Below are 15,265 nucleotides of genomic sequence, written 5' to 3' on the forward strand. Positions count from 1 at the left end.
TGTGGGGGGGGGGGGGGGGGGGGGGGGGGGGAGCTGCTGTGGGCTTAGTTTGAAGGGGCAGTATTCTGTGACCTTTATCAACTATAAAGGAATAGCAACCAACACCAATAGAACTGATCACCTCTTACACAATTATCTGGCCACCCACCCCACAGTGTCTTGAAATTCCAATGGGAACAGAGTACTGGCTGGAAAGTGAGTGTGAAAGCCAGGCACAGGAATTGTTGAGTGGTATTGGTATTGGCATTGATCAATTACCCTATTACCCCCCATCCCTCAGATATATTATGGTCATTTTGTGCTATGGGGCAGTAAAAATCTTATCTATTGCCCCTTTAACAAAGCTTTAGGTTACTTGTGTAACCACAGTTCTCTGAGTAGCATTAGTGAGATACGGGTATCCCATCACTATGGGATACGTCCCCCGCATATTCTCAGAGGCACTTATTCCATTATGCCTGGCATGGCTGGCAGTCGTGACAGACGTTATATTGGGCTGACGCTGCGTCACTCATTCAAATAAGCACACCTTGCTTCATATTGTTTCTTTTATACACATTTTATTGTTGTTTATATCTTCTTTCTTAATATCTGCATTCTGTCAGGAGTATTTTATTCTTATTTTATTTTTGTGAAGCACTATGTAACCATGTTTAAATAAGTGCTATATAAATAAATAAATTAAATTCAATTAAGGGTGGTCTGGTGAGACATCTTACTCCTGCTACTCAGAGAACCGGGGTTACCGCAGGTGACCTAAAGTTCTTTTATAAGATTCGTTTTGATGTGTCATTATGGATATGGAGACTCCGGTATTGCCAGACAAGCTTATCTCAAAGACTGACTGGCAACCTCCCTGATGTTGGACTACAATCCAACTACCCCACTGAATAGCCCACGCTCAAGACAGCATGAGCAAGACTTGGAGCATTGACATCTAACTTATAAAATCTTGCAAATGTGAGGGGCGAGGTCCAGCTCGCTTCAGCACAGATATCCTGAATAGAGACACCCCTAAACAGGGTCCAAGAAATCCCTGGTGGAGTGCACATGTAAGCCAGCTGGGGCCTGAAGACCCATGCTCATAGGCCAGTGCAATAGCCCCCACTATCCAGTGGGAAAGCCTTTGTTTCGTAATGGGCTTTCCCCTGTGGGGCTTAGCCCAGGACAGAAACAACTGGTCCCCTTTCCTAAATCCACCAGTTCAGTCCAGGTACACATTTAAAGCAGGCACTAGATATAACATACAACCGTCGCTGCTCTGGAGAGCAGAATGGCAGGGGTTGGAAGCCAACAAGATCTGCAGGCAAGCATGAGTTGATTAACTTAGGGACAAAAGCAGGGTTAGGCTGCAAGGCCACCCTTGTCGGTGCACCCTGCATTCATGCAGGGTGTACCGACAATGCATGAATATCACTGACATGTTTTACTAATGTCAAAGCCAATGATAAGGCCATTTTGAGTGACAGCAGCATGTCTATCGTCTCAATCGGCTCAAATGGGTGGCTTACAAGAGCCTCCAGTCGCCAAGTCCCAGGAAGGGGAAACATGTTTGGACACAGGGAGTAATCTCTGTGCCCCTTTCATGAACAACCTGATCTCACATAAATACATGAAATGAACATGACTTTTTAACATCAAATTGTTAGTGTTGGTAAACAGTGTGCACAACACATGTCCACAGCATGTAAATCTACGCATTAGAGTTCATGTTCATTTCACGTATTTGTGTGAGATAATTTTGTTCATGAACTGGCAGATAAGGGGGTGCTGACCCACCCAACCCTGACCTTAACCCTTTATAATATTCTGGGGAAGCTCTATGTGACAAAGTGGGTGAGAACACGCCATTTGTCCCCATTTTCACCATCAGTGCCATGTTGCTTACTAATTTAACCATGTGTAGAAGTGGCAGGAAAGTTGAGACGGACAACTTCTCTCGTTGACTACACCAACTCGTGTGTCATTTATTTTTACCACAGAGCAAGACAATTTACTTCGCGCTCAAAAACACAACATACGTAGAGCAGACGTCAGACTCAGAAAACCAGACTTTCTTAAAGGGACCGTGTCTCCTTAACCCTGAGAAGCGCACAATATAACTGTGTGTTAAACATACCCAAACCACAGATTATGGTGAATAATGTCTATAGAGTCCGCCACACATGTTTGTTAATCGTTTGTTAAAGCCATAGTTCCATCATTGATCTGTAACTTGCAGACACATACTATCCCGGGTTTGTTTGTGTTTTGCATTATGTTTGGGTACAGTTCACATACCATGAACATTTTTGGTTAAAGTAAAACACGGACAAGTATTGTTAAGTTTAGTTATTGTTTATTGGTTCAGTTCTGCGTTCCATAAGTTAATCATTTTCTTTCTTTGTTACTTACCATACCCACCATGTGTTCCAGAGACAAAAGGAAAAGGCACCCAACCACTTCCTGTATTTATACACTGGGTGACATCATCAGTGATGTCACTGGGTGAGACCAAGTATGGGGAGGAGGTAAATTATGTTAAGTAAGTTATTTATGTTGATTGTGATCTGTTTATGTATGGTTGCAAATGTATGTTATATGGTAAGCTATGTGAAAGTGTTTCTACTTGGAGGTTAGTAAGAATGAATAACTTTATCACTTACCTGTTTTCAGGAGAGGCATGGGATTTACCTGCAGGAATGGTACAGCCTAGATTGACTCCTGCTGATGGAAGGGTCTATTTAAGCAGTTGCCTTTTGGCTGTTACGGGGGTTGGACATCAGTGTGTAGCTGTGTGCACGTGATGTTAAGTTAATATAAGTTGTGTTATTATGGGTTGAGTTTTGTTCAGTTAAGCCAAGTTAACTGTTTATTTGTTTTTGTACATATTTTTGGTTACACGTGTAGCATGGTACCACTTTTTTGTAAATAAAACACCTTTTGTTATACCTGGATAGTGATGGCAAAACGAAGCTTTCTGAAGCAATGAGGCTTTCCTTTCAATTGTATCGAAAAAGGGTTCACTACTCGAAGCTTTTCAACACAGTGCTCGTTAGTGGCACCTGGTGGTCAAAAGGACGAAGAGCAGCTATGAATCTACTGTGTCTAATGAACTGCTTCGTTCTGGTGCTTTGAAAACCTGTCATTTGTTGTGAAAACAATGCCAATACCTAGTAACGCTAATCATGGCGTTTGGGTGTATTACTTAACATAATAATACTAATCATAATAGATTAATAAATAAATAGCATCATGTTATAATTCTAGAATAGCCTACATCTGGTATTTGTAGTGAACCTGCTGACTGAAACACAGGCTTATTCATATTTAGCCTTAATTGTCCTTTACCTATTATTTTATAGGCAAGACTCATGTAGGCTTCATATATGAATTCTAAATGAAGAAATAAGTGCTTGGTAGTGCTTATGAATTGGTCAGTGAAAGTGCTTGTAGACTGGGCAGTTAAAGTGCTTGTGAACTGGGCAGTGAACATTTTATTAAATGGATGTGGAGTGGAGGTGCTTGTGCAACTGAACAGGGGTCATCACTGGAATTAAAGGTTTTTATTTAGGAAGAGGATCTGTTCCACAGTGCGAGGGCTGAGTTGATTTCTTTTTTTGCTGACAATTTCTCCTGCCTTTGAGAATATCCGCTCACACGGGACTGAGGAGGCAGGAGTGCATAAAAACTCCAATGCAAGGCGATACAGATGGGGATAGACAGCCTTCTGCATTGACCAGAATCGCAGTGGACCCTCAGACCGTGGAATTATAGGATCACTCAGGTACCGTTGAACCTCGACAGTGGCATCTGCGGTAGCATTTTTGACCCGTCTGGTTTCCACCACATGGCTGTCCAACAGATCCCACAGACCCTCACCTGAAAGAATGAGCAAACTAAATAACTGCCATTGAATTAATGTGCCAAGCATTTTCCATGTCAAATGTAAGTCAATACAAACAAAACGATCATACAACAAAACATAAACAATACCTGAGTGAGTTGCAGGACCGGCTGAAGTTCCTGCTGGCTCTGGCTGTAGCGGGTGGATGTGAGAGGAAGTGGATGGGGTGTTTTGGGCTGTCTCTGACCTTATGATGGTGGCACATTCTGCTGTGAGTCGTTTCACAGCAGCCTGTGCATTAGACTGGCTGCAGAAGCCCACCGTTTTATATCTTGGGTCAAGCAGTGTGGCCAGTGTCATTACGCTCATCATCTCAATGGATGACAACCGCTCAGTGAGCAACCTCAAGAGGTTGCTGCACAACTGCAGTGCTTTGTCATCCTCAGCTACAGATTGCTTGCTGCTCACAGCATGTCTCAGCATGCGGATGAGAGGAATGACCTTTGACCCCGATACTCTCTTCTCCTCAGACAGTTCAGTTGTTGCTTCGTTGAAATGCGACAGCACTCCCAGACACTCGTTAATGGAGTGGTACTCTTCGGAGGTCAAAGGTGTGAGGTCTGTCCTCAAAGTGACCAATGCAGCACCAACTGGCTCTCTTTGGTCAAATAACCGCTGCAGCATGGCATAGGTGCTGTTCCACCGGGTGTCCACCTCTTGCATCACTTTGAGAGTAGGTCTACCCATCTGTTGCTGCATTTGGGAAAGCCTTTCCTTGGCAGTTGTACTTGATCGGAAGTAGCCAACTATTTTTCTAGCCTTGGATCTAATATCCTCCAGCCCAGGTGTCTGATCTATTGCTTTCTTCACAACCAAATTCAGTGCATGTGCAATGCAGGTTGTGTGTCTCAATTTTAAGATGCTGGCACATGCTATCATATTAGGTGCCGCATCAGTTACAAGGCATCTTATCTTGTTTCGAATGCCCCATTCCTCCATCAGAGCTGTCTTCACTTCAGCTATGTTTTCTGCAGAATGAGATTTGGAGAATTGTCCCACTCCCAGTAATACCGTTGATAGTTCATCCTTTTCATTTATAAAATGACATGTCACTGCTAAGTATGGATGTCCACATGTCAGATGTAAGACTGACTGCTGTAGCCTTCTGCACTTCTTCCTTTGCCTTCTCTTTTGCCTCCTTGAATTTTTCTTCCACCATGCCTTTCAATGCTTTTCTAGATGGGAGAATGTAGGTTGGGTCTAAGATACCTACAAGCTCCTTAAATCCAGCATCATCCACAATGGTGAAGGGCTGTGAATCCTTCACAATCATGTTCACCAAGGCCTCATCAATCATTTGTTTTCTGGTCCCTTCAACACAAGAAAAGCATATGAATACAACACATAGCCTAATACAGACTAATACATATAATATAACATGTTTATACATACAGTTTAATTTGTTCCACTGTTTTTATGAAGATATCTTGATAATATCAAGAATACTATCAGCTACACACCACCAAGAGAGAAAGAAAGAGAGAGAAATAGGCAACTTGTAAACCAATGAATGAATGACAGTTGTACTACCTTGGCTGCTTGCGACTATAGGTCGACTTCCTGAAGGAACATTCTCATGCTTAGCACGAAAATGCCTCAGCATTGACGAGGTGTTGTTATTGTAAGCCAACTGCTGAGAACAGACCAGGCACTCGACCTACAGGATAGGCAAATAGCATGTAGGTTAGGCTGGACTTTTACACATTATTACTATAATATTTTTTTCCATACACAACCTACCTTATTTGTTGATATCAACTGAAAATGTTCCCAAACTGCAGAACGCCCTCTTTTCCTTGCTGGTTCCATCTCTGCCAAAAATCTCAATTATCAAACACTCACTATCTCACAACGACCGACACCACAAACTCCTTCAACTCCTTCAACTCCCCACGAAGGCCACGCCGGAGATTCACTTCCTTTGAATCGGGTACCGAAGCGGTCACGTGGTTGTGTGCCGAATGAAGCTTCGGACGTCATTGATCATGTGTTTATGGCAAACGAATCAAGCCTCGATACACTGCTTCTAAGTACACTGCGTTGTTATTTTTGACACACGCGCCAGAGCTTCGGTATCAAGGGGAACATCACTATACCTGGACAAAGTTTAATGAGTCTGCCTCCTACCACCTTCCTAGCCACTCTGGTCAGGCTATCTCACACTCTAGTACTCAGGTTAACTCAATCATAGGCCAGGCTCACACAGCAAGTGGTTCTGGGTGAGGACTACCCAGCACGCCTGTGACAAGTCCCTGCTCAATGGGAGGGGCCATGGCAGACAGCAGAGGAGTTCTTTCACCTCTGCCAGCCAGTGCATGGCAGGCCAGTGAGGAGCAATCAGAATTAACATCAAATGATTCTCCCTCACCCTGAACAGAATGGGGGGAATCAGAGCTAATGGGGGAAACCTGTACAACAGAGTGCGTGGCTCATTGTGCGCAAATGCACGTTCTCTCTTGATGTGAACAGATCCATAGTCGCCCGGCCAAATCATGCCCACATTTGATTCACTACAACTGGGTGCCATTTCCATTCCATGCAAAGAGGATTGCCGCTGGACAGCAAATCCACCCCCAGATTCTGAGCCCTGGGAACGTGCGCTGCCCTCCACAGTATTGCTCCACAGTATCAGTCTGCGTGCCAGCATCTGTAACTGATGGGAACACAGTCCCCCTTGTTGGCTGATCTAGGCTACCGTGGTTGTATTGCCTGTCCTCTGTAGTACATGATGTCCCCTGAGGAACGGGAGAAAGTGTTGCAGTGTTCGAAGGACCGCTAGCAGCTCCAGGCAGTTTATATGGGCATGCTGGAGACGACTGTCCCAAACCCCATTCACCGTCGTGTCTTTGTATCCCCGCCCCAAGCCCATCAGGCTGGAATCTGTAGTAATCACTTTTCTGGACAGGACTGTGCCCATTGGCATGCCCATGGTCAGAAAAGACAGTTGATTCGACGTTGGCAATCTACCATGTAGAGCCTGCCAAGTCTCACAACGAGCAAGGCTGACACCATCAAGCCCAACATGCATGCATTCCATTTGCGTATCCGAACTTGTTGCGGCCCAGTTGCAACACGGCAGTTTAAGCTGCTACACCAGCTCCGTTATTGTTCCGTCCGCAGTTTGCCCGTTCTATTGCACATATCTAGGACTTTACCTATGGGATATGGAACAGACGGATGCGTAGTCCATCAAAAATAGAAGCCATGTGTATCTCAAGAGTTGTGGCTCCGATCCGGCTCAGTCAGCAGATCCATCAACGTTCTGCATACGCGGCCAGTGCAGCAGGTTGCAGTGAAGTAGATGGCTGCGTATCTGATTCGACCCTTCCGACACAAACGGACGGAACAGAAATGCAACTGGTGTAGCTGAGCCGTAAGAGTAGATTGGGGTGCAGTGCCTTCTCCCTCTCCTTTAGCAGCCGACATGCTGAGAAGACTAACAGTCTGAGCCAAGGGAACGAAAGAGGAGTCGTCCTCATTATCCTGGTCCAACACAAGAAATTCCTCCCCAACCAACCCTTCCTCATTATAATCCAGCAGGAGGGTCTCCTCATTGCCTGATATCAGACAGAATTGTCAACTCGTTACACTCCATTTCCATCTTCAGTCTGACATTGCCTCCACTCTAACTGATTTCCGTGGGGGAGGGGGATTCGATTTTCCCTAACCAATCACTAGAGACCAACGTATCTGCCTGAATCTAACGTAATTTTAAGTCGACACTGATGCATAGCCATGACAACACCAGAGACGGTTCAGAAAGTATAGAGCATCTTTGACAACACGGAGCGAAGTAAAAACAAAGTATTAGTATAGTATTAGTATTGATTTAAAACAGCCTCGATAGCAGCGTCTATCTTGTCTATAGCGGTCGCCATTGTTGTTATTACTCCTCCTTGGTTCCGGCACACAGCTTGACAACGCTTGACAACAGCTTGACAACGGCGTTAGTCCCGCCCGTGGCGCTGATTGGCTAATCGTTAGTCCCCCCCGGCGCTCATTGGACCGATCATTTTTCAACTGAGAAACCGCTGTTTCATGTCACGATGCCAGACCAGAATCTGGTCTGGACCCAGGCAAGTCTCCTCAGTCAGTGAGACTAAAACAACCAGCCCCAGCATTGGTTAACTGGGTTGGGGGTTTCCTCCTCACTTTCACTGAGCTGTTGCTCCTTGGTGGCGGCAGTGAGATGGGAGGCTAGCTTGGCGTGCTAGCCTGCGACAGAAGCTATTCAGGGTAAACTGCCAGAATTCCTTCCCCTGTGGTCGGAGGCAGCTTGGCAGCTGTGTCCATTTAGCTGGTATGCTAAAAGCACTATGGTTAATTATCTGGAGTGAAAATGTGCCAAGCTAGCAAGTGGTGGACAACCGGCAAGGTGGCCACTGGCTTATCATGCTGGTAGCTTGCCTGGTGCAGCTAACGTGGATGCCGAGCAAGCTGGGAGGTAGAAGCCAGTGAGAATGTTAGCTTCCTACCAGCGGTGTTAACTAACTCTGTTGTTTGGGGACAGGCTACAGTTTACCAGTGATGACCTCTTGAAACACTCTGCCTATGGGGAAAGCAGCTAGACCTGAAGGCCGCTTCGAAAAAAACACTTTTATTTCTTACAAAAATGATAATGAATGTACCTTTGTGACGCCACAAAGTTATGGAAGTCCAAACGGCTCGTTTAGAGGCTTGGTTTTCTAATATGGATTGTGTGGATTTAGTTGGCTACCGTGCATTTTGATACTTAAACAATGTTTAGATAGCACATCCAACTCCTTTATAATCAAAGAGGCAATTAAGGGAAATCCTGTTTTACACGATATGGGACCTTTAAGCTAGTTAACCTGGAACGCAACAGTTCAGAGATAATGCTTCTGAACCAAAGTGAAAAGAGGTCATTGAAGTGATGCAGCGTCAGCCCAATATAAAGGGAGGAGGGTCCTGATGTCACGACTGTCAGCCATTCAGAGCTGGCATAATCCGTAAGTGCTTCTGAGAATACATGGGGGGCATATCACATAATGAGCCATGTCACTCATGCTACTCAGAGAACTGTGGTTACACAAGTAACCTAAAGTTTCATTATAGGGGCTATAAATACGATTTTTACACATCTCTATGATTCCAGACTATTCGAAAACCAGAAAGATGTAGGTGTCACCATAGATGGCTAGCCCTAATGGCTCTCTGGACCCCCAATGACCACCACAGCAGCTAGGTACAAACATATAATCTTTATTATTAAACATTCTTAAACAAAAACAAAACCTAATAGATCAAACAATTGAGCTAAGTACAAGGGTCCAAAATTGTTGAGACAGCAACATAAGTTTGAATTATTATCCTACAGGACAGATCAAACCAAACTGACGACCACTCATTTGCATTGTGAACGTTCATCAAAACTTCATATTCCATTGCAAACTGTGATATTAAGGTAGTCACACTGCAAAAATGCGAATGAGGAGTTACAGCATTTAAAGCTTTGTAAGAAGAGCAACCCCGTTGGTTATCTTAACCCCCTTTGCTTAGCTCACGATTGAAAAAATAATAACTGTAAGTCTAATCACATAAGACAAAGTAAGTTAATAAATAAAGATACAGATTTAAAAGTGTCCGTCCCAACTCATGGCAAGAGCGCACTCTGTCCTTTAGTTGGGATATAAAAAAGGTCCTTATCAGTCCCGGTCCAGTCCTCTCAATGTCAAAGCCACGCCAGCCCTCTGGAGTTAACTGGGGCGAACAGCAGAGTAGCGCAGGCATGGAAGGGTATAGCCTACAGCAGCAGCCGGGTGAACAGCAGATGGCGCAGGCAGGTAAGGATAGCCTACAGCAGCAGCAGCAGACTGGGAAGACACAGAACAGACAATAAGAGCACGCATCCACACACACACAGGTACTGACACACCATCATCTAGGGAGTAGGAATTGACCATCCCTGTTATGCAGAATGGCTGTGGTCGGCCCTCTCCAGATCTTACAGCTGTCCGGTCCCAACTGGCCCATTTTGGGGTAGCATCTCCTTTTATAGCCTTGTCACCACACCTCTTTCGAGTCGGAGCGAAGGTCACCTAGGAGTCAAGTTTGGAAACAGAAACAGCGCACCCAATGGACACAATACACACCATATTCTAGCTCTGGCTAAAATAGAGTCCCGTTCACAGACCCCCGGAGAAAACCCAAAGGCAGTCCTACAGATCACGTCGTGTCCACGACATTGATACTGCATGTACTGTATCTCTGAATTGATTTTTATTACATTTTAGGCATTTAGCTGATTTAGTTGGGGACAGAAGAAGGCGAGATAGTGACTCAGCTGTTCTGACCAGAGTAAGAATGTTACTTTTGGAGCTAGGAGGTAGAAAAGTCAAGTATGGGTCGAGCGACGACCATAGCAGGCAAGAGAGAGTTAAGTTGCCGGTGGTGGCAGAATGCAGAGTATGGGATAGTGTGTAGGGCTGGAGCATATCCTAAAGGTATGGGGGTGTGGCTTCCTTAGCAGCCTTGTACGACAGCATCAGCGTTTGAATTTCATGTGAGCTGCCAATGCAGGCAGTGGAAGAAGAGTGGGGTGAAGTGGGTACATTAGGAGAGGCTGAAGACAAGGCAAACTGCAGGGTTCTGGATGAGATTTAATTTTTAATAATCAATAAAATATTCTGTCTTCAAAGGAGCTCCTGGAATGTGTTTTATTGAACCATGTGAATTGGGAAGGACATTTAATTAGAAAAGGCACCAGCAGTGTCATATGGGAATACAGAATTACACACCTCATGACTATAATAAATTAACAGAATTTTTAATGAACAGTATCTAATTGTATTATTTTTCTTCAGAACCTTCTAGCAGCGGTACACATGAACTGCATATAATGATTGTAGAAAAACATAAATGATGTGAATCATTGAGAAATAATCAAAAACATAACTATGTGGTAATTTAGATTGGAAGAGACTTTTTAAAAATGTAAGTTTACAACAATGGGCTAGAGGAGTAATTGTGAGGAGGGAGGTTATTCACACACACTGACAAATAGGAGCTCCCCAGTGCAAGCAGAGTGTAATAGGACCCTGTTGTAGAAGGCTAAGCATTTCTTAATTTTCTCTTGCCCAGATTTTCCTAGATTGATCTTCTGACTAAAAGCATGCCTTTTTAAGTGATGCGCAGCACAAAGTTTGATGGCTACTAGATATTCTTAATTTTTTCAGTAGGATAGTTAAGATTGTTATATCTTATACAAAATATTGAGCAATGTAGCTTATGTATATTATGTATTTTTGTATAACCAATATGTGCAAAATGGTATGGAACAAAAAATAATCAAGAGGAACTGGAATCGTTGATTTACTTAATTTCTCTCTTATTTGTTAGGGCTTGTACTTTTGTTGATTTTTCTTTGCTATCTGGCCATCAGGTGTTTCTTGGTGTTTCTCTCAGGCCTCAGGAGGATGATGAAGCACTTTGGGGCAAAGATGCAGAGCAGGAGACCATAGCTAGAGGCCAGGATGGCAAAAATCTCCACAGCAACAGCGTACTTTCCCGGAGAGCTAATGTAAGCAGGCACAAAGGCCACCCACACTGCACAGAAGATCAGCATGCTGAAGGTGATGAGCTTGGCCTCATTGAAGTTGTCAGGAAGTTTCCTACCCAGGAAGGCCAAGAGGAGGCAGATGCAGGCCAGCAGGCCAATGTAGCCCAGGACCAGAGAGAAGCCCACCACAGAGGCCATGGCACACTCTAGGGTAACCTTTGACCCTTGGAAACCCAGGTCACGTCGAGGCTCGGGGGGGCTGAGGGACAGCCATGTAATACATATGATAACCTGGATGAAAATATGCATTGTTTAAAGTGAATTGATTGAAAGTGAAATGTGGTACATCAGACATCATTTCATTATTTCTGAAAAATTCAACAGTGCATCTATAACACTCACCTGTATACAGGTAAAGAGGCAGACACTTCCTCTCTGCTGGCCTGGACCAAACCACTTTATCAGTGCTCCAGCACCAGGCCGAGCTGAGCGGAAAGCAGCCAGAACTACTATGGTCTTGACCTGGAGGCAGGAAACACAAAGTACGAAGCTGATCCCAAATGCTGCCTGCTGGAAGCGGCAAGACCAGACCGACGGACGACCAATGAACACCAGCGAGCACAGGAAGCAGAGCTTCAGTGACAGGAGAAGCAGGAAGCTCAGTTCTGAATTGTTGGCTCGCACCTTGAAATGAGGAGTGGGATAAATAGAGATAATCACATTAACAGACAAAGATGTGGGCATTTAGATAGGCCAAATGTTTTGGATCTAACAGAAAATATATTACTCTGGGCTCTCACCATGGGAGTGTGACGGTAGCACAGGAAGACCACAAACACAGCTGCTGTCACCACGGCACCCGACACAGCTGCTGTTGTCAGGGTAATGCCTAAGGTCTCATTAAAGGAAAGGAAGTCCAGTTGACGAGGGATGCAGGCAGTTCGCTCAGCATTGGACCAGAACTCTGATGGACAACGCTCACACTGGAGGGAACCTGGGAGAAGGAAAACAAGAGAGAAGAGATTGAAGGAAAACAAAAGAGAAAGCAGAAAATTACAGACTGTATAAAATGTTGGTGGGAACTTTTTGTTACTGTAATTTCTTTACCAGTTTCATTGCTAATCTCCCCTTCAGCACATGGGATACAGTCAAAGCAACAGACAGGTTCCCCCTTCCTGCTGGCCATCCGGGTACCTGGGGGGCAGCTCTCACTGCACACTGAAACAGGCACCTAAACAATAAGCCAAACCATATTCACAAGCATAACATAAATGTCTTGTAAATGCACAAAAAAAATAAACATTCATTTTTAATAGCAATTGTATATTTAGCCTGAATCAAGATGCTTTTCTATCTGACTACCTGATTGGACCCTGTGCTCCACTGAATAGCTGATTGGTTAAGGTGGAGATCAAACCCATCCACTCGACCAATCAAAACAAGTTTGAGTGACCCCTCGGGGGTGGTCTGCCAGTTGACAAGGTCATACATTGCTGGAATATCGGCCCCTTGAAAGAAAAACTTTTCTCCCTGTGGAGTGGTGAAGTTCACCTTGTTCAAGTGCTGCAACAGCTGGAAGCATCAAAATGTTAATGAAATATTTCACATTTCAATTAAACTGTGTGAAATACTGTATCTGACGAATGCATTTCTAATATATACTTTATATTATCAGAGTTTCATTAGAACAGTACACGCTACAAGCCTTAATGACAGGCCACAGAAGGTTCGATTGCATTTACCTCTATGGGGTTGATGTTTTGTGGAGAGGAGCAGGTGGAGCTGTTGCTTCGGGAAGGGCTGTCTCTGTCGGGGCAGGAGAGAAGGCTGTGAAGGGCATGAGCTGCAGCATACACAGCAAGGTAAACATTATAGGTCACCCTCAGCTGGGAGGTATCAGTAAAGAGATTCTGCACCCCCTCCAGGGACTCTGTCCCACTGCAGGGGGGTAGGGGAGCTGAATGCGGGGACCTGTTGGCAGGAGATGAAGAAGAGACATTTGATGGATGGTCAGACCTTGGGAGAGGAGTTACAGAGTTGAATGGCGAAGAGGGATACGAAGAAACAGGTGTGGCATGTGATTGTGTAGCTTCAGGACTACATCCAAACTGCTTTTCCCAGAATTCTCTTAATAACTCATCTTCAGGACGATGAGATGGATGCAAACGTCTGAGATAATTTTCAAATCCAGGTATAGTTGAACTTCGAACAGCCACACCTAGAACTCCACCTGCCACCTTAGAGAGGGCAAGATTTTGAAGAAGATCACCACTGGTGCTCCAAGCCTCACTGGCTAGAAACTGTCTGTCAGTCACCTAGAGTGAGAGCAAAGGGAAATAATAAAAATGACAATTAAAAATAGTCACCACGTTTTCCAAATAAGATGACTTAGTTTGATGATGAATTCACTGGGTTTAATGCTTGCTTTTATTTTAGTTTCTCACATTTCTCTTGGCTAGTTCCATGAATAATTGCCTCACATCCGTGTACCAGGAAAATATCAAAATCACCCTTGCAGTTGAGGCCTGAACAGTGACTGCTGCTTGTCTGGCATCTCTCACTATAGCCTCCCTGCTGAGAGTCTCTAAGAATGCCAAACACACTCCTGCCCCCTGAATCTCCTTCTGAAATTCCTGAAATATGGAGGTGGAAAGAGCCACAAAAATGAGATGAATGAGCAACATGTAGATAGTGTATTTATTTGTATAAAAAATGGAATAACCATCAGGCACACTATTATACGGATAGTATATACTTTGTTCTACAATCAACATAATAACAAAACCTGGATTGCCAGGCGACCATAGTCATTGTTTGCTACCACTGCTCCAACCCAAGTCCAGTGGAAGCGTATGGCAAGCCGGGCCATGGCCCTGGCTTGGTAAACATCACTGGGGATAGTCCTGAAGAAGTTGGGAAACTTACGCCTGTCACTCAGACAGGGACAGCTAGACAGGTAGCTGATCTGAGAGAAAAAAATAAAAAAATATAATATTAATTTAATGAAGTAATTTTGATCTTAATAACATTTTAGTCAATCAATAATAATTGATGAAATGTGAACAATGTTTTCAGCTTCAACTACTTCATCTGATTTGCACTATACAAAAATATGTTCCTCTGAGGCTTTATTCCTTAAGTAATGAAACTCACTACAGGTACAGAGAGAGGCCCCAGGGTCCTGGACAGTATTTTGCCTGTTAAGGATGAGGCACCACCAATGACCAAAGGAACAGGCGGACCACCTTATGACAACATCAAAGGACATGGTGGGGGATGTGTTGAAAACAGATGAATGACAAAAAGAGTGCGCTACTTTAGTTCAGTTACATGGAAAATACAGTTTGGCTCTATCTCAAAGACAACATCACACTCTTTATGCTATGATCATTTCATTTGGTTGTGTTATGGACACAGTAGGAGTGATGTGCACATCAAGCTGTATAGTACCTCTTCTCTCCCCAGTTTGTCCATACACAGCTGAATGAGGGAGAGGGGCTGTTGAGTTACAGCTGTGGCTGTCTCCTCCAACCAGTGACAGTGCTCCTTGCAGGGCCCAGGGGTGTCGGCCACAGCTATCAAGAATATGGTAGCTCAGCCTCACGCCTGGCAGCAGAATGGCGTTACGATTGATTTCTTCCACCGCAAACACCATAGCATATATATACCTTAATGGAGCGAGTTCTAAACTGAAACCGCAGGAAAGAGAGTGAAAAAAATAGCAGTCAAAATGTTCAACTGACCGCAAAGTCATCCAGTGATAACATAAAAGTAATCATCAGATACAAAAAGGCAAATGAATGCTTCTTGTGTTTGTCAACCTGAAATTGCAGACAGTGTGCAGTATGTGACATACAGTA

At 44.2% G+C, this 15,265-nt stretch overlaps 1 protein-coding gene across 1 annotated transcript; it reads right to left on the minus strand.

Moving 5' to 3' along the window:
- Window positions 1–11,273: 11,273 nt before the first annotated feature.
- Window positions 11,274–15,060, minus strand: olfcr1 (olfactory receptor C family, r1). The gene is made up of 11 exons (XM_078284227.1): window positions 14,916–15,060; window positions 14,559–14,650; window positions 14,191–14,370; window positions 13,850–14,038; window positions 13,464–13,720; window positions 13,148–13,376; window positions 12,768–12,977; window positions 12,513–12,636; window positions 12,206–12,399; window positions 11,808–12,089; window positions 11,274–11,696 (listed from the first exon to the last, which is right to left on the minus strand). Exons 1-11 carry the CDS (start codon window positions 15,058–15,060, stop codon window positions 11,274–11,276), a joined length of 2,325 nt encoding a protein of 774 aa, XP_078140353.1.
- Between the last annotated feature and the right edge of the window lie 205 nt (window positions 15,061–15,265).

The sequence above is a fragment of the Centroberyx gerrardi genome, chromosome 6, assembly GCF_048128805.1.
Source record: "Centroberyx gerrardi isolate f3 chromosome 6, fCenGer3.hap1.cur.20231027, whole genome shotgun sequence".
NCBI lineage: Eukaryota > Metazoa > Chordata > Actinopteri > Beryciformes > Berycidae > Centroberyx > Centroberyx gerrardi.